At 38.9% G+C, this 27,495-nt stretch overlaps 1 protein-coding gene across 1 annotated transcript in view; it reads left to right on the plus strand.

Moving 5' to 3' along the window:
- The first annotated feature begins 4,995 nt into the window (after nucleotides 1–4,995).
- DCHS2 (dachsous cadherin-related 2) overlaps nucleotides 4,996–27,495 on the plus strand; it is a 275,852-nt gene continuing 253,352 nt past the window's right edge. The window contains exons 1-2 of the mRNA XM_088792569.1: nucleotides 4,996–6,410; nucleotides 6,831–7,032. Of these exons, the coding sequence (XP_088648695.1) occupies nucleotides 6,865–7,032 (168 nt within the window). The 5' untranslated portion in view covers nucleotides 4,996–6,410; nucleotides 6,831–6,864. The remainder of the gene's footprint in view (nucleotides 6,411–6,830; nucleotides 7,033–27,495) is intronic.

Here is a 27,495-nt window from a genome sequence, read left to right on the forward strand (position 1 = left end):
CTTGCATCCCTGAGAGCTTCAAATATGCCTTCTAACAGAAGAAAAATCAAAGATGTGAATAGTATCCCATCCCCAAAGGCCAAGAAGAAATTACTAGTACAAGATGAGAAACATAGCCCCCATTACCCTGCCTAGCAAGTTTCAACTATTGTGTTTGTTAGGTACAAATACAAATTCTGAATAGCATTTAAAAAGTTCATTTCCCTGCTTCCTGGATGCTCTCCTGTATTTCGGTGTTCTTGAATCCTCTTGCGAACAGTTCACATATGGTCTTGAATCCCATGTAATTGTAAGCAGAATTTCATGCATGTGCCCTTCTCTTTCTTACTTAGCTGAACGCCAACCCTGGATTGAGCCCAAATCTCTTACTGTGCCTATGCCTTAAGTACACTCAAGCTGTAAAAGGCACCGGAGGGAAACAGCTATGGTAACTGGACTCCGTTGATTTATGACCACATGGCTCAAGTGGGCCATCAATGAACACACACGTTTCCACAGTTAATGTCTTCTGCCAGGACCCCTGTGAAAAAGGATGAGCTACCCACTTAGGAACAACTTCTCCAAATATACAATTGTTGACTTACACTCTCGTCTACTCAAGGACTTTCCTCCTATGATTAACCCCTTTCTCGGCACAATTTCCTTCCCTTTTAACCAAATGATTCTCATCAACAAATGTTTTATTTTGGATACATATTTAATGTATGTATTTAAATAAATAGGTCTGCCTTAAAGACCTAATGTTCCCTTCTAAGTATGCACCCATTTTTAACTCCTTTTGTAGCAAAACTAGTTTTCATAACCTCATCTCTGTAATTTCCTCGCTTTCCATTCTCTCAACTGACTCCAAAAATAATGAAAATAAATGTGTTAAATATTGTTCTTAGAAAACTAGAAGAGACTTTATAAGGGAGTTGATAAAAAATAAGAAAATAGTGAAATACAGATTTTGAAAATAAACCTAAATGTTGCCTTTTTGGTATAAAAATAAACTAGATAAATCAATTAAAAATATTTTAAAAAATGATAAAGGGAGTGGGAGAAAAGACAATTCTCTTCAATTCTATGCTATTTTAAAGAGCCAAGTAAAATGATGAAAGAAAAAATTCTGTGATTCCAGAAGATACAGAAAATTTAACCAGATTCATTACCATAGAAACAGTTGTCAAGGAGGAACCTCTTAAGTTCACCACCGGTATACGTCACCAAGCTCATAGAGCTTCAGAATGGAATACTAACTAATTCTAATGCCCTTTAAATTTTTCAGGACCTAGATAAATAAGGAAAGCTTTCGTGTGAGTATAACAAAGATACCCAAATCCAATACAGCACAAATAAAAGAAATTGTGATTTCATCTTGCTTATGGATGTCGATGCAGAAACTACTATTAGTAAAGTCTAACAGATCCAAGGAGAGTTTATTCTAGGAATATAAGGATGGTTCGTTACTAGGAAATAATATAATTCACTATATTGGTTTATATAAGGAGAAAAATCATGAGCAGAATAACTGGAAGCCAATTGACAAAAGAGGCTGGGAAATGGTGTGTTTTTTTGACTCCCAGCCCCACAGCATTACTAAGTGGAGGATAGAAGACCGGCCTGGGGCTGACTGACAGTAAGTAAGTAACCAACAGACTTACATAAGAACGATGTAGAATTTGGTTGCTTGTTTCAGAGCTCAGACATTTGGAGTTCTGCTTTTGAGCTGGGCAAAATTTATGATAACTGGAATGTGAAGTGACATAAAATAAGTACCACACTAGAGGTCCACTTGGAAATGCCGTAGGAGTGCAGGAGAAACCTGTTTATTCTGCCCAGCTGCCCAGAGGAAGCTTTAAAGAATCAGTGGATTTAGAATGAGACTTTCATAATGAAAGAAGAGGAAAGGGAAAAACATCCCCAGGTGGACAATGAGATCAAACCAGAGGTGGTCAAGTGTGGCGTGTTCTGAGAACAGCCGAGATGTGGTGCAGCTGAGCAGAACTGGTGTGTGGGTGCAGAATGGAGATGTGTCAAGGCGTGTGGGACCAGCACCTTGGGGGGGGCCTTGAATATTGAGATAAGAATTTGGCTTTTATTCTGCCCAATAATAAAAGCTAAATTCTTAGCTCAATATTCAAGGACAGGAACCAAGAAAAAGCATCTAGACAGTGTATTTGAGGGCCGATTAATGGATGAGATTGCTCAGGAAGTAAGTGTAGAGTAGTAGGTCTCCACCATGTGGAACCCAGGACCCCTACTGACAAACACACATACCTACCCTGGGAGGTCTTTGTGACTCACTGTAAATCATGGATTTGTTCTTACCTCATCCAAACCCAATTGTGTCGAACTTTTTCTAGTATTTTGAAAATATTTTTTTCTTAATACAAAATATTTCAAATTAATACACTCAAACCATTGAGGAAAATGTAAATTTCTAAAGTTATTTTGTGAAGTTTCACAATGCACACTATATTTCATCAATGTATTTCCAGCACCTAGAACAGTGACACTAACAAAACAATATGTTTTGTTAGATAATTAAAAGATATTCTAAGTAATTGGGAAATTGGGAGAATCATCTTCCAGTGATTTTATTTTTTTCACTTCTGTAATAAAAGCAAATTGATTGAATTATTAAACAATGAAGGTTTGGAAGTAATTTTAGTGAAGATAATTTATACTTAGGAATTTAAAATGTTATTAACAGTTAACACTTAGCAAACACAGTTTTGGAAGCTACTTTGATGACAGTAAGCTGAATTTAGAAAGTATGAGTTACAATCTTAGGCGTTTGCACTGCTCAGTTTTTCAAGAAGTGGAACTCTGGACAATTTCCTTTGAACAAATTACCCCCTCTAGTGCCCTGTTTTGGTACGGACTGCCCTTTTTTGGTATGGACTGCCCTTTTTTGGTATGGACTGCCCTTTTTTGGTACTGCTTATGGTTTAAAGATCTCACAATGACTCAAAATTGTGAGATTTTTATGTCTAAGGTCATAGTGTCTACATTTCTTAAGAATTTAACTCTGAAGTCTTGAAACAATATTATGGTATGTGTTATATTCTTGTTTAATTTCTGTCTTGAATTCAGAAATTCAAATAAGTGGGGGTTGTCTGGAGATCGGTGGTGAAAACATTTTGCTTAGACACAAAACTGTGTTTCCTGTGACTTGACACTGAGTTGAAAGAACCCTTGAGGATAAACATCTTTTCCTTTGTGGCTTCATAAACTTGTTTTATGAGAGTCAAGGATTGAGATGCTTTTCAAGCAGCCTTTATCGCTATCATTTATGGGGCTAAAAAGTAGCAATTGGAACTGGAATAGAAATGACCCACCACCAAGAAAAGCAGTATTTGGTTGGCATCTCTGACATCGTTTTTAAAATAATACGGATTTCTTTAAAACTTTCAGGCATTTCCATTTTTCCACCATCAACAACATCCTAATGATCCTATCAGGTCGTTCTATCTTTTCTTCTGATCAGATGGCTGCACCTCCAGAGGAGGAAGGGGCAGTAGTTCCGAGCACAGCATGGCGAGCCACCCACCTTGCTGTGACTTGGCCCTGCCACTGATTGACAGTGCAACATGTCACTGGGCAATTGTATGTATGTAATGGGCAAGTTACTAACCTTTTCTGATCTGTTTCCTAACTGGTAAAAGTAGGGTAATAATAGCACCCACCCCATAGGGTTGTTGTGCCTTTTAAAGAGTAAAGTGGCCATAACAGCCCTGACAAATAGTAAACACTGAGTATCAACTATTATTTCCCTGGATACATTCACTTCCATTCTTAATTGCTCCTGCTCTTAAGTCTTATAATTGCCTAAAATATATTACAGATTCTTCACTCTCACTTCTAACTGAAGTTGGTAAATTAATTCTACACTCTAGGACATTGATCTCTCCCAAGGTCATTGGCAAAGCCGCTCTTTAGGTTTACCTGCAACTCAAGATGTCCCTGGCCAATACCATCCACAGTCTTGAAAGGGGTGGCTATGCTGTTTGCAGTCTTCCTTTACAAATCTGTTCCATGATCTTCCCCCACCACACATTTTTCTTCTGTGTGTGTGTCTGTGTATGTATACGAGTAAATTTTACATATGACGTGTGATAAAAAAATACGGTGATTAAATTTTAAAAAAAATTTTAAAATTATTACAGTAATAATAACATTACATTGACATTAATCCCACTCAAAATACTCCCCCTTTCTTCGAACACACTTATCCTATCGTTCTTGCTACTTTCTGCAGTTCTGGAAGTCCTCTTTCATGAGTGTCTTTAATTGTGCTGTCATGCCTGCCTCAATGTCCTGAATCAATTCAAAATGTTTACCTTTCATGGTCATTTTGACTTTGGGGAAGAGCTAGAAGTCGCACGGTGCCAGATCCAGTGAATAAGGTGGATGAGGACGCACCGTAATGTTTTTATTTGACAGAAATTGCCGCATACCAGAAACAATGTGTGACACACGGCACTGTCATGATGGAAACCATTTGCCCATTTCTCAGGCCATTTTCTAATCACATCATTTCGTAAATGCTCTAATAAGCCCTTATAAAATTCAGAGTTCACTGTTGTGTTCCTGGGTATAAACTCAGCTTGCACAATTCCATCATGGTCAAAAAACACAACATCTTGATGTTATGAGCAGCAGCATTTACTATTTTTTATTATCATACCTTGATACATATATAAAATACACTTGAAATATTTGTTAGTTGCTGTTTAATTATTTTAAAAATATTAATGGAAATATTATATTTACATGGTGAAACAAGGGTGAATTTTCCCCGCTATCCAGCCTTCTACAAGGTATGTACCTATGTATTCAGATCTACACCAACTCCCTTTCAAAGATCTAGCTTTTTTTTTTTTTTTTTTTTTTTGCAGGGAGAAGCATATGGTAGACACTGAGGTAATAACCAGTAGCCTGTCTCTCCTTTCTTAGTAAGAGAAGACTTATTTTGGGGGGGTGGGAGGGTGAAAGAGGGGTAATGCAGCCACCTGAAATGCTGCACATCTCTGAGTCTTTTTGCAGCTACACGTGGTCATGTGGGAAAGTCCTAGCTAGTGGGATTTATTCAGAAATGTTGTGTGGGACTTCCAGCAAGATTGTTGACTCAGCTGGGAGGTATGGATTTTGCAACCTTTCTCTTGTCAGAAATCAAATGTGATTGTTGAAAAGCCCACCATCTTGGAACAAGAGGTGACCTTGAAGATAGAAGCCAGGCTAGGATAATGCAGCAACAATATGCCTGAGGTCTTTATGATCACAATGCTGCTATCGCAGCCCTAGACTGCTCTCCTCTAGATGTCTATTATATGATAGAGGAATAAATTTCTCCTCCCTTAAGCCCCTGTTACTTTTAGCTTTTCTATTATAAATAGCTATATGGAATCTTAATAGATAGAGTGGAACTGGATTTGAGTGCCCCCAGAAGTGGGTCTCCGTCTGGGACAGCTCAAACAGGAGCTCAACAAAGACTTCGAATGGATGGGTCTTTTGTTGAATGAGCAGTGGTCAAAGTGCAGTCAACAGTGAGGATATTGTAGTTTCTCTGCCGGGAGTAAGATGATGAGCTCATAGGAATAGTAAGGATGGTCCCCGGGTGCTGGCTGGCTACTGGATGCTGCCAGGGGCTACAGCAGGCATCTGTCTTCTTAAAAGGATTATAAATGTTTTGTCTTATTGCTCTCAGTGCTTCTATTTTAAATTTTAAAATCTTAGTTTGGGAGTCAAAAATAATATAAATAGTTTCTCTTTGAATTCCTGTTCTAACAATCTTAATTCTCCTCTGGTCATATGACTGCTTCTGACTGATGGATGGGAAGGTCAGAATTAGGGGAGAGGAAAACACAAGGATTAATATTTATGATATTATCTCACTGTAAGTACCTGCCATCAGGATGCTTTGTGGTATTGCACTGTGGTAATACGGAAAAAAAAATGCACAAGCAAATCACAATCAGTCTAGTTTCTGTTTTATTTTTAATACTCAAAAGGAAAATATCCATGAAACCTAAGGATTGTCTTACGTTGAGCTTACCTATTTTAAGAGAACATTCTTAAAAGGAGAACCTATGAATGCAGTAGCTCTTGTCAAAATCAATATGACATTATCAACATATAGTAGATTATTTTGTAAAGGTCTACCAGTGATTTGAATATAAAGCCTTGCCTGTCTACCACCCTCGTGGAAGCTATTTGTAATCACACTGCTTCCTATACCTTTGGTGGCATTCCAAGTGAATAAAAGTATTGTTTTCCCTAAGAGTTCATTGTAGAATGTTTCATTTCATTCTTATAGGGTGTGCAGCTGGAGGTGCCTTATAGCAAATTCTTTACACTGAGAATGTTGCAAGAGCCAAAAAGTGCAGAGTGACCATGAGATGGTGGGGAGTCCACAACTGCTCTAGGTAAGTTAGGATGGGGTAAAAAAATCTCAAGTACTAATATGATTGTGAGTAATGGTGAGGAAAAAGGAAGAAGATTCCATAGATGAGTCTGTGACTGGGTGAAAGTACGAGTCCACTTTCTGTGGGGTCAGAGTGCCAACCCCTTTTTGTTCTCCACTGGTATTTGACAAATTTGATATTCCACTATTATCAACAGGAGTTCCAAATGCTAGTAGAAATAGCTGTAGGCATGTGCCCCAGATATAATGAAAGTAACTCTGTTTTCTTTATTTCTGGGTCTTAGCTATGGCAAGTTTTCTGCTGTCTGTCTTAAGAAGATATTAGAACTTTGCATGATTCATTCAGCAAACAGTTATTGACATGTCATCCTTCCCTCCTTTCAGCACAGAGGTGATTTTTCTCTGTTTTAATTTCTTTTAGCTATTTCATTCTTCCAGTCCTGATAAGAGCTTGAATGGAATTGGGTATCTGGGAATTCTACGATAGGTGTTCAAGCCTTCAGCAGAGGCCCAGTCTGCAGTCAGGATTTGTACCTGGAGATTCCTCCCTCGCTCCACTACTAGCTACTGCCCATCAGTGCAGAATCCTCATGTCACCTGGCCTTCTATCAAAAACCTGGTGGGTGAGTCGAGATCTAACTTTTCTTGGCTTATTTACTTTGTCTTATAAAAAGGTAAATTCTATAAACTACAACATCCTTCTGATTTGGTCATGCTAACCAATAAAAATGTGATCTTTGGTAACTATTGACATGAAACACACACACTACTTTATTAAGGGTAGAAAAACATAAAGGGTAAAAATATTCAAATCGACACCAGCTTCACTTTCTAGAAGTCCCTAGCCCAACTTTATATAATAATAGGCAGAAATTTCAGAAACATTCTTCCCATAGGGCAAAGTGAAAAAAATGAAAAATAAAAATATTTCCAATACTCTAATGAGACTTATTTTCTTTAAACTTTTGTCTATTTTTATGTACTTGTAACCTTTGCTGTAACCTTTTCTTTACTGTGTACCCTTGAATCTGGGATTCCTGTTCCTAGTTCTTTCTAAAATGGGTTGATCTTTTTTTTTCCAGCCTGCCTTCCTTCTACAGAACTGGATATAAACACTCCTGTAGAAGTGATTGCACATTTTTTATTAGTTAATTAACAGAAATTCAAAAAGTGAAATCCTTGAAGCATCTGTGTTACTTTCAATTCCAGAAAAAGGACTTTTATGATGTTACTTAGCAAATAGTAGGTCTACTCTAAATGCAAACTCTCTTCCTTGATTCTTTCAATAACGGGCCTTTAGCTACCTCCAAGGAATTTTGCATTGTCCATTTGCCAATGATCTTTATATCTTCTTTTCAGCTTCTCAAGCCTACTTTTCAAATAAATCATACGAGAAAGTCTTAACTATTTTTAAAAACTTTTCTAATCATTGTTTTTTCCTTAAGGGCCATTCATTTACCTGTTTTGTTCATGTAGATAAAACCTAAGAGAACACACTTCATGATTTTCAAAGTCGTTTTGAAATAGTGGAAACCCTGCCCAATATTTAAAGAAAAGAGCTTATTTTAATAGATTTTTAAGAGGTATCCTAGTAATCACTCCATAGTGACATTAATTTCTTTGAGAGAATTTTCACTAAATCCACGAAAGAGATACTTCAATTTTAACTTCTTAGAACCATGTTTTTTTTCCCTACATTGTACCAAGAATTGGATTTTCTTATATATCTTCACTCTTGAAACTTTATTTAATGACTATTAAAAACATATTTGATGTTATCATGCTTAGCTTAGCTCCTTAAATGGCACTGGATTCTACCAGATCATAGATAGATAGATAGATAGATAGATAGATAGATAGATAGATAGATAGATAGATAGATAGAGATAGATAGATAGATAGATAGATAGATAGATAGATAGATAGATAGATAAAGAGAATATTTTAAAATTGTAAAGCAGCCTAAAACTTAATGTAAAAAGTAGAATATATGTTTGTGTTTTTGGCTTTACTTCTGTACATGCAAAAATATAGGGCAAAACCTTCTTGATCCTAAGGAAATATTGACAAAAACTGAAACTTGGAAAGCATGTTCATACTTGCTAATCTTGGTTTTTCTGCATGCTATAAAAGGGAGAAGATTTATTTGGTTGTATTTTCAGATATTAGTTGTTTTCAAATAGATGATTTTAAAAAAAAATTCTGAATGCAAATCAAAATAGAAACTTCTCCCAGGTGTGTAGACAAGTCAGATATGAAATAGCAAGAACTGAGCTCATGTTCTGCAAGCAGGATTCAGAATTGCACGGGCTATTAAAATTAAAGAGTGTTAACAGTGCAGCTCTGGATAACCAGGGAATAATGCCTGCCTGGAAAATTTATATGTGTGAGCAAGACTTATTCTTGTCTTCCTGCTATCTTGAAAAGCAGTATGAAATTGTTGTATGCATTGCTCTATGAGGATCTAGAATCCATGCATCGTACACAAGGAAGTCATTTGGTGTTGTCTAGGTACTTATGTGGCATTTATATAAGTACACGCACACATCCAAGCAGATAATTATTTTAATTTGCCTTAGAATAATTTAGTTATGGGGAGAGAATATGCACGATCTAACAGGCTTACTAGTAATGTTTCCTGAATGTGTTCTGGTGAATTAAGCATTTAGAAGTCAATATTTATAATGGTAACCTTCTTCTGGCTAAATGCCCATTAACTGAGATGGAATTTATAGCAAATACTTTTTCTTTTAAAATATTTAGGTATTCAATTAAGGTTTGTTGATTTCACCTACTAAGTATTTTTTATGAAAATTGTATTGAACTATATAGTCTAAATTATTTAAAATGTTATTCTTTGAGATGTGCTAACATTACTTTAGCTTTTTACATCTTTTTTTAATTTTTACTTGTTCATTCATTTTTAACTTGTTAGTTTTAAATATTACTTCTTAAACTTTTGATCTTTAAGCACATTGAATCCTGCTTTGTTTACCTTTGGTTTTTCTGAAGGGAGCTAAGTTATTGTTAGTTTTTGGTATGTTGTTGATAATGGCAGCAAGGAAGTCTGGGCACAGGGTGACAGTGGCAGGAAGTGCCCACACCTTGGGACAAAATGATATTAAAACCCATCTACTTCCCCAAATGGGCCTCCTTTTTTTATCTTCTTTCATTTCACACTCCCTCAGTGTAGGTTCTCCACATAATCTCAGCCAGGGTGATTTAAGAATCCCATAGGCTAAGAAGGTTTTTCAAAGCAAAATTATCTTATTTGTTCAAACAGCACACTTGAATTCCTATCGCCTTAGGCAGCCTCCAGTTTACAACTCACAGAACAGCAACTATTTATCAAATAGCGATTGTATGCTGATGTTGTGCCATATATTTGCTGTAAACTGGATATTTGGAACTCAGGAAGCCTTTACCCCAAAACATTGTCATTCTTATATCTTAAATCTAGGTTCCTGAGTCAAACCTGGGCCACCTTAACAACTAAATTAATCCTTCCCCTTTCTTCTTTTATTTAAAAACAAACAAACAAAAGTCCGGGCATGCTGAATTTCTTTCTGTATACAGTAACCACAATCTCAAGGAATTAGATTCTTGTACATGTTAGTTTTAAGCCACTCCTTCCAGAGTTAAGTGAGACAACTAAAGGCAGACATAGACAGAAATGGCAGAACTGGGCAGAACATAACCGTCCTCCTGAGGCAAACATGCAAAGGACCGAAGAAAAATTCTTGCAGAAGGGACTGAGGCAAAGATGGGTATAAACACTTGCTGAGTGAAAATTTCAGAAAAACGTCAATCACTTTCCTGGGAGAACAGATGCAGACAGCAAGGCCTTTTTGTATGCATTTTGTTTTTAGTGAAGCTGATCAAATTGATGAGTATCTCCCAAAAAATGGCCTAGGTGGGAGATCAGCAAAAGATTCCAGAAAGCAAAGAATGTCAAACGAAAAGTAATGTTTCTTAATTATTTCTTAATTAATGATTAATTAGTAAGTAGTATCACTAATGAATTTACTCTCAGTCTTGAGGATCTCAAACTAATTTTCCCTTAACATCTTAAATTTCTCAATTTCCGACTCTACTGCCAACGGGATTGCAGGTCTCCAGCCACTGAACTGGAGAACTGAATACTGAAAGCCATGAAAAAGAGCACCGTGATGTTGCAACGCCCTGAGTTCAAAGAGGAGAGCGTTGAACTACGTGAGAAAACAAAACTGTGTTGTTTTGAATGCTGGTGCTTAAGGAAAGCAAGTCTGATTAGAGGAGGACGAAGAGATTCCAAATGGGACTTATCGCTACTTTCAAGGGCTTTAAAAGCCGGTGGCAAAGGTTCCTTTTGAACCTGTTTCTTTTCAATGTCTCTGGGCGTCTGGACCCTTGCCCCTCGCCCCTGCCCAAGCTTTTAGTTTGGCTCATAAATGGAACAAAATGTAATAAGGAATGAAGCAGAAGAAAGATTCCTGAGATAAACTGGCAGAAAGTGGGAAAAGGGAAAAGAGAAGGGGATTAAAGGATATTGGAAGGGAAGATTTCTTAGAGCAGAACTGAGAGTAAGGAGAGAGACAGTGGAAAGCAGAGAGAGATGAGCAAGGGAGAAAAGAGAGTAAGGGGAAGAGAAAGAGCGTAGTGGGGAGGAGAGAGTGGAGAGAAGGGGAGAGAAGGGGAGAGGAAAGGAGAAGAATGGGGGCAGGAGAGTCTGTGTAGATTTTACGGTAGCACTCTCTTGTTGGGTGGTGCAGAGGCACTTTTAATCTCGCAGTCCTTTACGGTAGGGCCAAAGTGGTGCTATGGACCTGGAAGTGCTTGCTTTAAATCAGAAACCTGACATCAGAATGGCTTACGACCCTCGTTCTTAATGCTGGCTGCATGTTAGATTCACCCACGGGGCTTTTAACTTTTAAGCTATAAAACTGCTTGTGCCTGCCTCACCTATCAGAGGAAGGCACTGATTGGCCCGGGGAGAAGCCTGGGGTTTTTTAAAGCTCACCTGGTAGTTCCAATGCGCAGCCAGATTACAAAAGTCAGCCTGCACGTTGAGAACCTCAAGATGGGGTCTGGAGATATTGGGGCAACGTGCAACTGGCTACTTGTGTTTGTAAGCTGGTCATCACCCTATGCACGTCTACATCTAAGTACTGTGTTTGTGCCAGTACCTTTGAAACAGGAAACCTCCAGGGTGCTCTCCTGTGCCCAACTTTCTAACCACTTTAGGTTCTTCAAAAGTCATAGAAAAATGTGGCATTCCGTAAGTAATCAAATAACTTCTTTCAACCACGTCATTTTTACATTATAAAATTATTGTAAAGTGAATGTTCTCATTCTGCCTTTAGCGAACGCTACTGCTGCTCAGAGATACCCAAAGGAAGGAAGGCCCTTAGCTTTCGACTGTCAATTAACATTGTCAGATTTCTCAAACAATACAGAAGTCTGTAATCGGTCAATAGAAAGTTACTGCAACTGGATTTTTAAAGCAGGGGCCAAGAAATTTGAAAGGAAAGATCTTTACTAGCAAAGTTACCATCATCATTATTATTTAATAGCTATTTTTATTGAGCACCTGTTATGTGTCAGACATTGTATTCGGTGAATTACAAAGGAAATCTCATGTCATTCACACAACTCTTTTTTCGGGGATCAAATGTTATCGACAGCGATTACAAAAGTCAGCGTGAACATTTAAAAGACCCGTATTCATATTCCCAGAGAAATTACTGTGGTGTAATGGCATCTATGTCTGAAAGTTGGAAACCTGGGAGAACTTACTCATTTATCCAAGCTGCGGTTTCTTTATTAAATGATTTGCTCAGAGTGATTGATTTGTATAAATTTATGCAAACCAGAGAAAGAAGAAGAGGAAGTTGGGTATTACTATGAACTGTTGAGTGCAATACTATTATGGTTTTGGTGGATGGTGCTTTACAATTTCCATTATAAATGTTATTATTTTTGATTCTCACTCACAGCTCCCTTGTGAGGTACGCAGGATAAATATCATCATCTCACCATCCCTGGGAGCAGGCCTGGGAATGTTATTCTTTCTTGAGAAATACTACAGAAAGAGCAATCACTTTTCGTTTTTTGTTTTTTCTTGCAGTGGAAGGCAGTGGGAAAAGTAAATGAAAGGTTCTATGGTTGCTAAAACAAATACACAAAGAAAAATAAAAGCTTGACTTTTTCACTATGCACTGCAAACATACAAATTTTCATTCTACTAAAGAAGAAATCATGTGAATTGTTTCTCTCTAAAATACTCTACTTGAAAAGGCAATTCAGTCTCCTAGCAACCAACACTTCTACAAATGAGAAAAATGTCTGGCGGAAGGGAGAAACTACAATTACACACAATGAATAGAGGAGAATTCCCATGGGCCTGGAAAAGAATCATAAAGGGTATCTTAGCCCATTTCCATTCTCCCAGAAGTGTCAGCTTCTGCGATCCTCAGAGGCTCCAAACAAGGTCACCCGCAAGGTCAAATGTAGTGACCTACCTTATGCCTATGCCGGGTGCCAGGGCCTCTTTCTTTCCCACCCCCTTGGAGCTGTGCCCTTTCTGAGGGAACAGCATTTTTATAAGCAAGGTCTGCAAATGCTCTGAAGCAGCACAGTTCAAAATGGTAGCCTCTAGACTCACTTGGGTATTTAATTTTAAATTTGAATTGATTGAAATGAAATGAAATGAAATGAAAAGTCAGTTCCTCCTTCACACGAGTCACATTTCAAGTGCTCAGCAGCCACATGCGTTGATGGCTACCACGCAGGACAGTTCAGACTTGGTCATTTCCGTCACCACAGAGAGCAGTGCTGGTCCATCTGCTGTGCAGGGAGCCCACAGAACAGATCTGAAAGGAGCAAGGGCAGTTAGGGAGGGGTTGGCTGGGTGAGGACCGGGCTATTGTCTCCCTGAGTTTTACCTCCAACTTGAGATTCTCCTCACCTACTTCTACATTAGAAAGTCATTTTTCCAATAGTCCTCTTCAACAAGAAAAGTAATTCTTACAACTGGTAAGTTATGTTATGAATGTGACTGAGAGTGGCAGAGGGGAAAACTGTGAGAGGACAACTACCTGTTTGCACCGAGCAATTGATGTTTTCTGCAGATTTACATCTAAAAGTTTATAGCAACACTAGGAACAGCTGGTCACATATAACAATATGCTCCCTCAAGATAACTCGCCCGGGTAGTCTGAGTGCCCTAGAAGTGGTGTTTTGGGTCCTATTTTTGGATCCCGTCATTCGTCTGGCACATGAAACAATGCTGACGCTCATGCTTGGGAGTGAATAAGAATTTGCAGACAGATTGGAGTTTTCTCCTGGATTTCCTCATCTCTTTTTTTTTTCCTTCCTACACACTGACTTGATCAGCTCCTTTGGTGCCCATGTTATAAAATACATTAGTGCCTTGGAAGAGAAGGTGAAGCAGAAAAGGAAGGAGTGCAGCCATTCTGTGTTCTGAATCCATCGGTGGCACTGACATCAGGACACGTCCGTGAAGCATTTGGCATGGACCTCCGCCAGCATGAATTCCCCGACGGGCGCCTTAACTCCCATGGCGCTGTGGCGGGCCCAGCAGAGCCAATACGTGCCTCTCCGAAATGGACACGCTTCTTCTTGACAACACTGTTCATTTTGGTTGGAGGGGCTTCCCCAAAGGCGGTGATGGATAACTCAGCTGAATTCGTGTGTTACTATAGTCAGAAAAAGTTCTCACAATAAAATTTTTCATTTTAATTCCAGGGCTTTCATCATGAGGGACAGATTTATAAAAATTTATCCTATGCCCCTGACAAGCAGTTCCAGGTTGGTAGTTTCTTTTCTATAGGATTGAAAATTATTTCTTAAAAAAAAAAAAAATCTCCAGAAGTCTTTTAATTTGAGAAACTATATGTCAGCCTGAGAGGTGAAGAATTTTCTGAAACTTTGAACAAGTCTACATAAAGTGTGGATTATTAACAAATGGCCAGATGCAAAGGCTTTGTGAGCTTATGTACCCATAAGACACTGGGTATGACATGATTGAAAAGCAATGCCAGCAGGGAGGGTATTTGCTGACATGCTCAGAAAATAATACAGCACCCATATTTCTGCCCATGGGGAATCGATTTTAAATTAGAGTCCAAGCAAGAATTGATCCATCGCACTAGTGGAGGCTTAAAACACTCCTCTTTCTACATGGCTGCAACGTGCCGTGAGGGGACCACGCCAGAGAAAAAAACAGATTTGGAGACCTGGTGGAGAGACTAAACGCGGGAGGTTGATGATCTTGTTTCTTTCATAATGAGAGCTGGCAGCCAGCAACCCAGAGCAGAGTAAAGGGAAGGGGTGCAAACCGCCTTCCTGGAAATCAATTAATAAATAGTAATTAAAGGAGAAGAATTGTGAATAATTACAAGACTCAGCTTAGTGACCTTATTTTTATGCAAGTCAACTTGGTCCTCAAGCCCCTATTTCTGCCTAGCCCTGGAAAAAAATAATCTTGCCAGCTCAACAAAGCTCAGTCATTTCTGGTTTGAAATGGAGTCAGGTCAGGGTTTAAAGTTAGTCAAGTAGAATTTTTTCGGGCCCTCCTCCTTCGCACACACGCCTAGACATATGCACACTTCCTATGGTGTTGGAACTCTGGGGCATCACTATTTTTCTCTCCTGTGGCTCATATCGTCCCAGGGTCCTCTGTGAAGCTGTCTTCTAGAGTGTGGGACGGGAATTGGGGCTCAGGTCTCCCATGCTTTTGGAGACCTCAAAAGGCTTGGAGTTTCAGTACTGCCTCTTTTGGGGATTAAAATGCTGATGGAGAGGTGTGGAGAGGTGGGACACAGACTGGCCATTTCATTGGTGTCTTAAGTGCCTTTGCTCTTTCTCATCTTCTCCTTCTCCCTCCAGGAGGGTTGCCCTCTCTTCTCTGCGCAGAGGGAAGGAAACTAAAACTGTGTGTCACTGTGCCTTCTTGTCTCGATGTGATTTATAGCGTGAACCCAAAGCCCCAACTGCTCCACTCTGGGCTTTTGGAAACACAAATCCTTTTCTCTCTTAAAACAAAGCCAGATTCTTGCAAATGAATGCTTTGCTTTTCAGTTTGTTATGTCTGTAATAGATGTACAAAAATTAATTTAGCACTTTAATTAATGTTAATTGATTAACTGTTCTTGTTCTTACCTATTCTCCTCCTGGAAACAATGAATGGCATTGATTCATTGGATGTAAAACTCCAGGGCAAGTAGAAGCTAAGAGGAATCACTGGGAATAAAGAAAATCCATCAGTTACTAGGTGCCCCATTATCTGGACAAAGCAGCAGCAACTTCCCAGAGCGAGGCCACTTTCGCCTCTTTGGCTTAGTAATCTGCTACTTGTTTGTTTCCTCTGATAGTTTATTTTGGCTTTTGACTCTACCAGGCAAAAAAAAATATTTGTGTTTTGCTCAGGGCTCAGCGGTCATGAAAATCTCTTTTTACAGTGCCCCAATTGGAGGCGTTTTATTAAGAATAGGACACCCCAGAATTCCTGGGCCTTCCGGTGTTGCATTGTGTGTACAAGCAAGTCAAATGTAGCACAGGCAACCCAGCTTAGTAGAACTGGTCCGTGAAGGGCAGAGGGAGAGTGAGAGGGAAAGAAGGACGTAGACTCCTTCTGGCATTGGCCGCTAGCCTGGGCATAGCCCTGGCTGTGGCCGAAGTCTGTCCCTTTGCCTTCAAAACTTTTTTTTTTTTTTTTTTTTTTTTATGGTAAAGATCCTTAAAGGAGAGTAGGAAGGAAAATTGAGTTTCAGAGATAATGTTAAATTGTTTCAAGCACTAGTGGAACCACTGACAGAGTCAGTGCCATAATTTCATTATGCAAATACTTTTCTTTTTTACTTATTGCTGAGGGTGAATTCTGATCTGTGTCCTAGAACTGTTACCTGAGAAAAAAGCATTCTTGTATCGTGGCAGGAAGGAATGCCAGGACGTACAGAATTAAGCCATGTGAGCAAAGCCAAGCAAGCAGTGGATTTATTAGAAGAAAGGAAATAGTATCATACACTCTCAAGATGGCATGAGAGTGGGCAGGCCCAGGAGAAGAGCAACTGCGTCAAAGAACAAAGAGGTTTAGGATTTTATTCTAATAAGGGCGCAACTATTCAAGTTTTAGGGATGGCGTCACAGGCGTTCCCAGGGTGGGTCCCTGCTGTTCTCGCTGACCACTCCTTCCCATCGGGAGGTGGGATTCCCTTGTTTTTACTTGGCCCTTGTCGGATCTGTCATGGTGACACAGGGCGTGGAGATTTTTCCCTGCCGGTAGTGCTAATGTTATAATGCAACACAATTAGCTGTAGCTGCCCCTTGTATTAAGAATGATCTCGTCTCCTCTCTTTCCTGTATCTCTCCTCACATCCTCCTTTTTTTCATCCCCCGTCCGTCCTGTTCTTTCTACTTACAGTGACAGAATCTGCTTCATCTCTCAACTCAAAAGCCAAAAACTTTTTCTCAGGTCAATGATTTTTAAATTCACATCATCGGCTAGCCTTGCCTCACCTTTTCCAGTTTCATACTTTGTCATAATAGTGATGGAGAGATGGGAGGCGGTTTTTAAGAAAGCAATGGAAAGAGAGCAACTAAGCCAAGCACTCATACCGGGGTTGCTGTCTGCTCAGTCAGCCGATCGTTTCCGTGATGAATCCACTTAGACTTACTTTTCAATATTGATTTATTTATAAGGCACGAACTGGTAATTAGTTATTGACTCTGTGAAAAACAAATTATTTGTAAAGCATTTATTCTATGATGTCACATGATACAAATGAGCTTCAGAATGACCGATGACTTTTCAAAACAGTTTAGTTTATTCCTATGTACAAAAAAGTCCCCAGTGGCTACCATGCTGCTTATGAGAAATTCAGTTCTAAGTCATTTGAAACCAATCACTCTGAGAACCGATTTAAAAAATAATAATAATATATGTGGTGAAATATAAGCTGAGAAATAGTCAAAGAAAGGAAAGCGTTTGACAAAACTGTTTTTTTCTCCCAAGCAATGGCATTTCTAAGTTTTGTATTTGCTTTATGCCCACTCACGCCTACTCCGTCTTTGCAGTGCCCTTAACCAGTTCCTCTGAACCTGTTTTTTGTGTTCCATCAAGCAGGTCACTTCATTTCTCTGTCCCTCCATTATTTTTCTATTCATTTCAACTAATTGTTGAAGCCGTGTCAGGGATTTTATTATACACGTCTCTCTTCTTTTGTATAGGTCTATAATTTCCCATGATGGAAAGTGAAAAAAGAAATGAATAGATTGGAACAAGATCACAGAAGTTTTTCTATCTCTAGTATTTTTTTTATTCTGCTATTTAGAGCCATATAAGTCTTAGCCAGTGTTTACTCTGAATATTTAGCTTATATAATTGGTGTTTGAGTTTATACAACTGGATTTTTTTAAAATTACAAGGTAATGAGAGATAATTAGAAGTAATATGGTTAATTATTGACCTCCACCACTGCTTTCCCAAACTCCCACTGCTGCTGCAGTAATCTGTATCTTTCCACACTTTCTTCTGTGGTCATATGGATATTTATATATGCAGAGGGTGCCAAAGAAATGTGTACAAATGGACACTTTGGTCAACGTTGCTCAAGCAGTAGTTCGCTGTAATCAGAAGTGTCTGGACGCTGATGGAAACCACTTTGAGCACCTCTTGTAATTGCAGAAGTCAAACGTGACTTGTATTCATCTTTTGTTATCGGTATCTATTGAGTATTGCAATTTTAGTACAGATTTTTCCTTTCTTAAAATGTGTATACATTTTTTTGGCACCCTGTGTGTGTGTGTCTGTGTGTGTGTGTGTGTATGTATATGTATATGTGTACATATAGATAGATAGATAGATAGATAGATAGATAGATAGATAGATAGATATAGATATAGATATAGATATAGATATAGATATATAAACCTTTGGTGTTTTTGTTTTTGTTTTCTTTACGAAATTTGGGCTACTTATCACTTAATTACCTAATACATCAACGACATCCCTTAGTAAGTAGACATGGATCTAACTCATTCCATTTTTTTAACCCCACCTTAAAAGTAGCACATTTCCAGATACTATTGGTTTTTGAATCATCAAAATTATATGGTATGTCAATGTTTCAGGATGGACTTGAAATTTCAAAATGAAATGACTGCTTTCAAAAATATTAGAAAAATATTTGCCACCACTTTTGAAGTTGTTACCATATCTGCTGTCCATTTATTTATTCATTTATTCTTTCAGTAAGTAGTTCTTTAGGGCTTTTTACATGCCCTGTTCACATTTATATTGGCAAATAGAGTCAACACGTTGCTACCCTCAGAGAGCTGATATCCATGGACTGGAGCTCACACTTTTTAAAGTGTTTAAAGAGACGTGAACCTGCAAATGGTGCTTAAGTAAATGTGTCCTTTGGTATCCTCAAATTGTCTGGTTAAGGGAAATCAACTCTACAAAGGACAGTCACAAAAAGTAGAGACAGTAAAAGTAGAGTTTTGTGATTTAGTTTCTAGTGGTAATCAAGTGCTGTTAATTTGAAAGCCTGGAAAAGGGGAATGGTGAGAAAATCTTCCAATTCTTAGCTGTTGTTTATCACAAAATTTTGTAAAGGATCACTTTGCTTTTCACCTCCTTCTGTGATCACAAGATGGCAGTGTTTCTGAGCTTTGCTGCGGTAGCAATTTGACTTAAAATGGAATTAGGCAGAATTGCTGTAGGAAAGTCAAAATAAATGATGTGGAAGAAACTTAGCCTGTGAAATAAAACTAACCAATCAAGAAAATTCAACTGATTATTTAGGAGTTTGCATTTCTGGAGGGGTGACTTTATGCTTAGGTCTTGAACATATTTTAATGTTTACAATTTAGCGACCTTTTCTAGAATTCTCCAGAGATGAGAGCTGGTAGAGGTCTTGGGAGGACAAGAAGGTGATGAGGTTGGGAAACAATAAAGGTCACTGTGTCGAAGACTGAGGAGTTGTGATTCTGGTCCTCACTGAGGAGTCGCTGAAAGGATTTTAAACACGGTTGGTGAGGGATGGGGGGATCAGATTGTGCTTTGGAAAGATAACTATGGCAGTACTTTGTAGGTTGACAGCGGAGAAGGAGGAGCATGTTTAGATACTAAAGGCAGGATGGCTAGTCTAGAAGCTGTTCCAATGGTTTAAACAAGACCTAATGATCTAGGTTAAAGCAATGTCAAAGAGATAGAGATTGGAGCTGTAATTAAAAATATAGTCAATAGGATTCAGTGATTGTTTTGAGCTTTGAAAGACAGGTCCTAGGTCAGGTGGCTTGGCAGATAGTCACATTATTATAAGTGAATGAATTATCTCAGAGAAAGAGAAAACAAATTTAGCAGAGAAAATGGTATTTGGGGTTAGAGGCCTGGTGCCTGTAACATATCAGTTGGAGAATACAAGTCCTCGGTTGAGAATGAGGAATTAGCATTTGAGAGAGAAAGAGCCTGTGATCTTAAAGTCCTAGTTTAGGGTACTACTGGGTCTAGGTAGAAAGCTGAAGCCAAGGGAGAGGGCAAGTGCAGAGGTGCCCTTAGTGGGGGCAGTTTATCCTCCAAATAATAATCAGCTTGGTAATAAAAATAGTCTCTATACGGCAAGTAATATTTTCTGAATCTTATGTAAATCATCAATATACGCATCTTACAATAATTGCTTTCATGGGATGGAGGAAGATCGTTTACTGAAGTGAATGGGAGAGGTGTTCTTATAACTCAGCGAATAAGATTTGCTGATTTAAGGGTTTGTTGAATGGCTGTGGGGACCCAACTGAGGTTGGAACCTATAGATTTGAAATGGTGTCAACCTGCATTAATTCATAAGTTCATTCAATACTGTTGTGGGCACCGGGGATAGAGAAGTAAATAAAATACACAAGGATCTTGCATTTCAGAGGAAAGGTAGACAGTAAACAGGTAACTAAATAAAGGTGTTAATTTCAGAAAGTGGTAAGTGCTTCAGAAGGAAACAAACAGCAGTGATGTGAGGCAGACTGAGAGGAGGGTTGCCTAGCAGCAGTTAGCATCTCAAGGAAGACCAGATTAAAGGGAAAAGACCCTTGGTTTAATCCAAAAAGATGAGAATGGGGAGGCTGTGGAGGGAGCTGGAACCTCAGAAGGATCAAGGGCCCAGGATGTTAAGGTTATTGCTGAGAGATGGTTGAAGCAGTGAACTTTCTTGGCCAGATTGGCTCTGAATGACAGTGAAGCGCTCCTCTGAGTTCCACAAGGCTTTTTTGAACAGCTTACTGTAACATTATGTATCTTGGAATATAATTAATTTTTTAGTTATGTGCTTCTCTGGCTAGATTGTGAGTTTTTCTGAGGAAGGGATTTTTGTCTTAACAGCTTCTTCCATGAATTCCTAATGCATTCCTTAACAGGTCTGGAGGATTGCTTTCTGGAATGCCAGCTGGAAAAATGTGGCTGTCGTGCCCCCTTGTGGTAGTCCAGTATACCCAGTAATCAGCTTGTGTAGGGAGTAGATGGCTGGATCCCCCAAAGAAGAGGCAACTTGTTTGTTTGTACAACAAAAGAGAAATGTTAGACAAATCCTCAGAATATCAGAACAGAATTCAATGATTTAAACTACTCTTTTTTATGTTGGTTTGAAGATTACTGGGAGAAACCAAAAGGCGATCAGAAATGGATGGACTATACCGGGGATGTCAAAAAAATATATACATTAAAAATGTTAATGTGTATACATTTTTTTTGGCACCTTCTGTATTTAGAGGCTCTCTGCAAGAAATGAGGGAAGAAAAATTGTATCCACATTTGACGAAAAAGAGGTTAAGATAATTTGCCATGCAGTAATTTATTCATCCAATATGGAAGACAATTATGTATTTTTCCACCCTGAGACATAATTCGTATTGTTTTATGCCTCTGTCTGGAAGCTCAGCCCACAAGAAGAAGCTCAGAGTCATTTAAATACTATACCTTGGGAATAGCTTTGTGGTTTGATAGGTGGGGTTTCTGGAATTCATAGAGATTTCAGACTCTCTTTTTATTCTATTATTCTTTTTAAATGTCTTTAGATTTCAAAAATTACTCATAAATTAAAAAAATATATCTCTAAAGGAAAAAACTATAAAATTTAATAAAATTTAACTGCTTTTTGTATTTGTGTTTAACTGCTATGTCTTTAACTGCTATCAATCAAATAGTCCAAGGGTTGAGTATAACACTTTCTAAAAATGAATCCATAGAGACGTTTAAGATCTTATTTGTCCAAATTATGGTTCTGGAAGAATCTGGAACTTCAGTCCCAATGGGAGATGAAAGCCCCCATCTGACAATGTGTCCTTAATGTTCCAGCTGCTTATAATTTCTCTCAGCCTCATAAATCAACACCCTATTACTTTTCAGAGCTGCTCGATCTAAATATAGATATTAAAATTTCTCTTCAAAATCGTTATTTGAAATTCCGAATACATTTCTTTTTGTAAGCCACATTTCTTTCTTTCTTTTTTTAAATTAAAGTTTATTGGGGTGACAATTGTTAGTAAAGTTACATAGGTTTCAGATGTACAATTCTGCAATATATCTTCTATACATCACATTGTGTGTTCACCACCCAGAGTCAGTACTATTTGATTGAAACAGCCTAAGTTTTGCTTCTAGAAAGGTTGGGCAAGGGATATTTTTCTGGGTTCAAGACTGGCATTTTCCTGTTGTATTGCTTCCTTCAAGTAAATATTTAACATAGGCAAAGATTTCTTGGTATCTTCTCAGCTGCCGTATTATATCCAACATCTATTTTGCAGAATCCTTCTTTTTGTCCTTCCATTCTTCTATAACTATCCATAAAAGAGACCATGTCCTTTCTCCCAAAACAAAAAGCTTTTCAACAGAATTTTATGGAACTTAAAAACAACATCATAAAGTATTTTTGCCCTGTAGTCAAAAGGCTTCCTAACTAGTATGCTTTATACAAACCAGCTTCATATTGCGAAGCTTTGCACTGTGATCCTGCCTCCATTCTAAATGAAGCAGTATGGGCTCTATTTCTCCTTTTCTTTTTTTTTGATCTTTAATTTTTTAAAACCAAAGTAGCCGGAGACACTCATTTACGTTATAGTTTATTGACTTGCTATATTTGGGGGCCAGCACAGAGTCATTTTGATATATGGCAATTTAAAATAATTGCTCTTCTCAAAATAGAAGGGAAATTAGCTTGTCTGCTGGATGAGCCTATTGCAGCAATATGTCTCCACATGTCAGCTTTCTGTTCCCCGCACCACCTGCTTGAGTCCCCGTCAGGGACACAGACTGATGAGATCACTGCATCGAGCTATAGATCTTGGGCAAGTTAACTGGTCTGGTTTTGCTTGGTAATGAGGAGAGTGTCTCTGGAAAATGGGAAATTGGAACTTGTCACTTCTCAGCAAACTGATGAGTGATTGCTGTTGTTTTAAATCTTTGTAGGGTTAGCACCATTTATAATAACTATTCTTCAGCCCTGAGAGTTTAGTGTCACTCCTGTTCTGTAGGCAGGAATCTGCAAAGTGCGACGTGAAGCACAATTGTTGAAAACAAAGTGAAGTTGAGCAGATTTCTCTGAGTCTTGGGATGCTAACTATCATTGCGTGCCTGGAGTAAATTTAGTGATGGGCAAAGGAGGTGGTTTTCAAGGTGACACTGGCTAGGATCCTAAGTCAAAGTGCCACTGGGGAGTGACTCAACGTCCCCAAATGCCCGAAATCAAAATTCATAAATACCACTGCCAAAGTGGCAAAAAATGTGTCCATACTTCCCGTAATTCCTGGTTTTGATTAGGAATTAATCCTGGAAGAACAAGAAATGTCCAGAATTCTCTTTTAAAAAGCACATATTTATTAAATAAATAAATAACAGGAGGGAAGATTCCAAGTTGTCAGTCCTTGCTTCATTCTATTCAAAAAGAAACTTTAGATAAAACAGTGTTCCTCTTGATAAAAACTGAAATCACGAACTTGGAAAAGACCTAAAAGGCAGTTGGTTCCAAACTATTACTTCATTCGATGTTACTAGGTGAAGGTCATAATGAAAACAACTGTTAGTATTAATTGGGAAGACAATACCTATTGCTGTAATAAATAGGGCTAAAGTTGTGTTGTTAAAGCACAGGTCATGACCACTTAGTGGGTCCAGGCCAACATTTAAGAAATAACAATGAAAAACAACAATAAAAATGGGACATATGAGGGCACATCTCACATTATAAGTGTATATAGGGTGTCATGAAACTATTGTTCCAGTTACATTGTGTGTGTGTGTGTGTGTGTGTGTGTGTGTGTGTGTGTGTGTAGTGGCTTATGAAATAAAATGTATTTCTTAAATTGGGTCAGAAAAGTTTGAAAACTGCTATGTTTAGACTTGAGTATGAGGAGGTGAAAAGAAACAGATTTTTTGTGTGTGCATTAGCAGGTTTCTATCTCTTGGGGCAGTGACAACCCCCCCCCACCCCACCCCCACTTCCACTGAGTAGATTTCATGGCCCATTTTATAACACTTAGATTGTTTCCACAGTCAGGATTTATTTCCCTTCGTAATATAATCAGAACCCCATTTTCTGGCTGTTGGGCCAAATGCTTTGCTTTAAAAGTAAATTTTGTGTTCTTAGCCCCTTTCACAAAGATTCTGTTGTGTTCCTCAGACAAATTGTGGCTGCCTCTCAGTTGTACCCCAAATGCACATCTAGTTAAGGTTTTAACACTTGTGATTGTGTTTTCTTTGCACAGTATTCTTTAACCTTTTAAATAGGAGTGTCTTGTTGTTGTTGTTGCAGATATTTTTCTAAAACATTTTATACAAAAGTAAAACTTTTGGGTAATTGTTCCAGTTCCATTCGAATCAAAGAAAAAAACTTACCTTGACATTGTAAGAAATTTATTCTCTAAACTGAATCTGCCCAAATTACCAGCTGGAACTCATCCCTTGACATACTGTTGGCTGGAAGCAAAACCAATGCTGTGATAACTTCCGCCTTCTTTGCAATGAGAATTCAGATGTTTGAGAGATAACAGAGGCACTAGAAACATTGCTATTTATTATGGAGGATGCAAGAAAGAGGTCAAACCGGACTTGGCGTTGTCAAAGGATGTGTTAGTTTCTTATTGCTGCTATAACAAATGACCACAAACCCAGTGGCCTGAAACAACACAATTGTATTATTTTACAGTTCTGGAGGTTAGAAGTCTGACACATGCTGCTCTGGGCTAAAATCAAGCTGTTGGCAGGGCTCTGTTCCTCCGGGGTGCTCTGAGGAGACTCCATTTCCTTGTCTTTTCCAGGTTCTAGCGGCTGCCTGAATGCCCTCCTGGCCCCTTCACGCAGACCTCAGCTTCCGCTACCCCATCTCCTTCTCTGACTCTGACCCTCTTGCCTCCTCCCTCATTTACAAAGACATCTGTGATTACCCGGGGCCCACCTGGGCAATTGCCCTGTCTCAAGATCCTGAATTTAATCACATCTGCAAAGTCCTTTTTGTCATAGTTAACACATTCACAGGTTCTGGGGAGTAGCATGTGGACATCTTGGGGGCAGGGGCGCATTATTTCACCTACCACAGGGGACTATGAGGATGCATGTCTAGGAGCAAGGGAAAGGGAGGTCCCGAATAATCCTTCAGATTACCTTGATTTGTGATTCTGGCTTTGCTGTGGGTGACGTGCTTACAGAGGAAGGATGGCATTACTGGATTTATAATCCATTACTAGGTTACTGGAATCCTTCACTCTGGGCACCTGCCAAGTTCAAGGACGGTGGCCACTCCGCAGCCTTGTACAGCTCTGCCTTTTTTCCTCGTGGTCCATGCTACACACTTGCTCAAACATGAGCGATTGCCTGTCTGATTGCTGGTGGTTGCTTCCCAGCATTTAACATTCATCTGTGTCTCCTGAAGGGCTTTATCATTTGGGTCTTTAAAGCATGTCCTCTTCACTGCGGGTTTTTTTTTTTGGTTTTTTTTTTATGGCTGTTATTTTTAAGCATGGCCATTCTGCCTGCATTGGAGACCAGGGTTTAAAAGAAGTAAAGAACTGTGGGTGAAGCCCATAGGTAAAGCAGGTGGGCTAGGGAGAATACCAGATGAGACAGCAGTGGAAGGCCTTCAAAGGAGATCTTAAAGAGAAAGCACACAGCAAAAACTCGGAAGCTGGATCTAGAAGTGTCAGAGAGAAAAGTCCATGAAAGCAGAGGAAAACAACAATAACAAAAAAGTTTGCAGACACAGGAAGCTGTGTTTGGAGAGAAGCTCCTGCGAATACAATAATGGTAGATACCCTGGAGTTCAGTATGATGGTGAAAACACTCAGTGTGCCGTGGTCAGGATGGATATTGTTGACCGTGGGACTTAGGCCTGCTTTCCTGCGAGACTATGGTTTATTAACTGAGTGCATCTTGCCAGGCCAAGAGCTTCTGGAATTTCATTCCTCTCTCTTTCTCTCTTTGTTTGCACTGGATACAAATAGTTATGGGAAGTAAGGAATTGGCAGTCAACAGAGGAAACTTGAGGAGCACCTGAATTGAGGAAGCAATTTCTACCATGGTCTCTCCAGGGATGGCAGTCTTGTAGGTACATTCACTGATTATTTAATTTGTGCATATATCTGCCTAGTTTTCAGGTGAGTTTCAGGGCCAGTACTGGTATTTGTATCATGAATTACTGAAAATCAAATATTTGGAAAATGTAGTAAAAATGTATTAGACGCAAAAGAAGTTTATGTCAAAAAAAATTGAAATGTGGAAAAATTTAAATTGTCATGATAAATGATAATGGTTTTTTCCTCAATCCGCATGTGTTCAGAAAGGCCTGGGACATTCCTATTATGATTATGCTACTGTGCTGTTGATCACACTAAAGAAAAACAAGGTTGACATTCAATCTTGCATTTCTCTTTACGTACACACACTGCTAAGTGTAAAGAATCAGGGCAAAACACTCAGATCCTGTGTGATCCAGGAAACTTAGTCAAGGAGCAGTGCTGCCAGAGCCACATATGTTGGATGAGAAAAATAGCTGAGATATGGACACGGCCAAAAATGTGTGGCAAAAGTTCTCTTCCCAAATGTGTGTGTATTAAAGGAGTTTCTCATAGATAGTATCTGTATCCAGTACATCCCCATCTGTGTGTGCTAATCATGAGCTGTGCTTGCATCCAGCAGGATCCATTTATTTCCAAAATAACTGTGTCTTGATCAAATAGGATTCATGTGTGCCTGTCGTCGTGAGGAGACACACTGGGCCGGATGTGGCTCTTTTCCCTGACGGCCTTGATTCAATAGGATCCAGGCATTTTCCAACTGAACAGCTGTGGTTTGGGGAGAATCCAGGTGTTTTTCTCACTGAATATTTGTGGGATTGGCAGGGTCTTGGGTATTTCCTTTGCTTTCTCTTGCCTGGAATTATTATAACATATATTATATGTTATATTTCAGTGAACTTTGCTATGTCCCAGGAAACAGATTGGCTTCCTTTACTTCACGCAAAGAGCAAATACAGCTAGAAAAATAACGGCAGGACTGAATGCTGCTTATCTTTTTCTTCACTAGCTATATCCTCCATGTTGTCTTATATACATACACGAATACTCTAAAAATCCCTTTGAGCAAAACCAAGTAAATTACCTTTGCACACTGAATAATTATCTTCTCTGTAGGTGTCGCCGTATTGGAATGGGGAGGACCAACACCTGTTCTGACATCCACTTGTTAGAACCTGTTGGACTTGGCTTTGATTTCTGATTGAAGTGAGTCAGCCTCCCTAGGTTTGGCAATGCATAGACCCTGTTAGAAAATGGTGTGTGGTTTTGGTTTCCACTTCTTAAACAATCTATAGGGAAACTGGAAAGAGTTCAGAGAAGAGAAACAAAATGATTAAAGGGTTGGGGAAATAAGTTGCCGGGATTATTTCATCTAAAGAAAGGCTTTCAGGGAAAATAAGATGGGGTGTATGTGTGTGTGTGTGCCAAAGACACTTAGAGAAACCAAATCCTAGAGGCTATGTGTTTGAGCAGGTTTGATTGGCCTTTGCAGGCCATCTGGAGTCTGGTAGAGGGAGTGGGGAGAAGTTGGT

This window comes from Rhinolophus sinicus, chromosome 15 (genome assembly GCF_057876585.1).
Source record: "Rhinolophus sinicus isolate RSI-liver-muscle chromosome 15, RSI-T2T, whole genome shotgun sequence".
Classification (NCBI taxonomy): domain Eukaryota; kingdom Metazoa; phylum Chordata; class Mammalia; order Chiroptera; family Rhinolophidae; genus Rhinolophus; species Rhinolophus sinicus.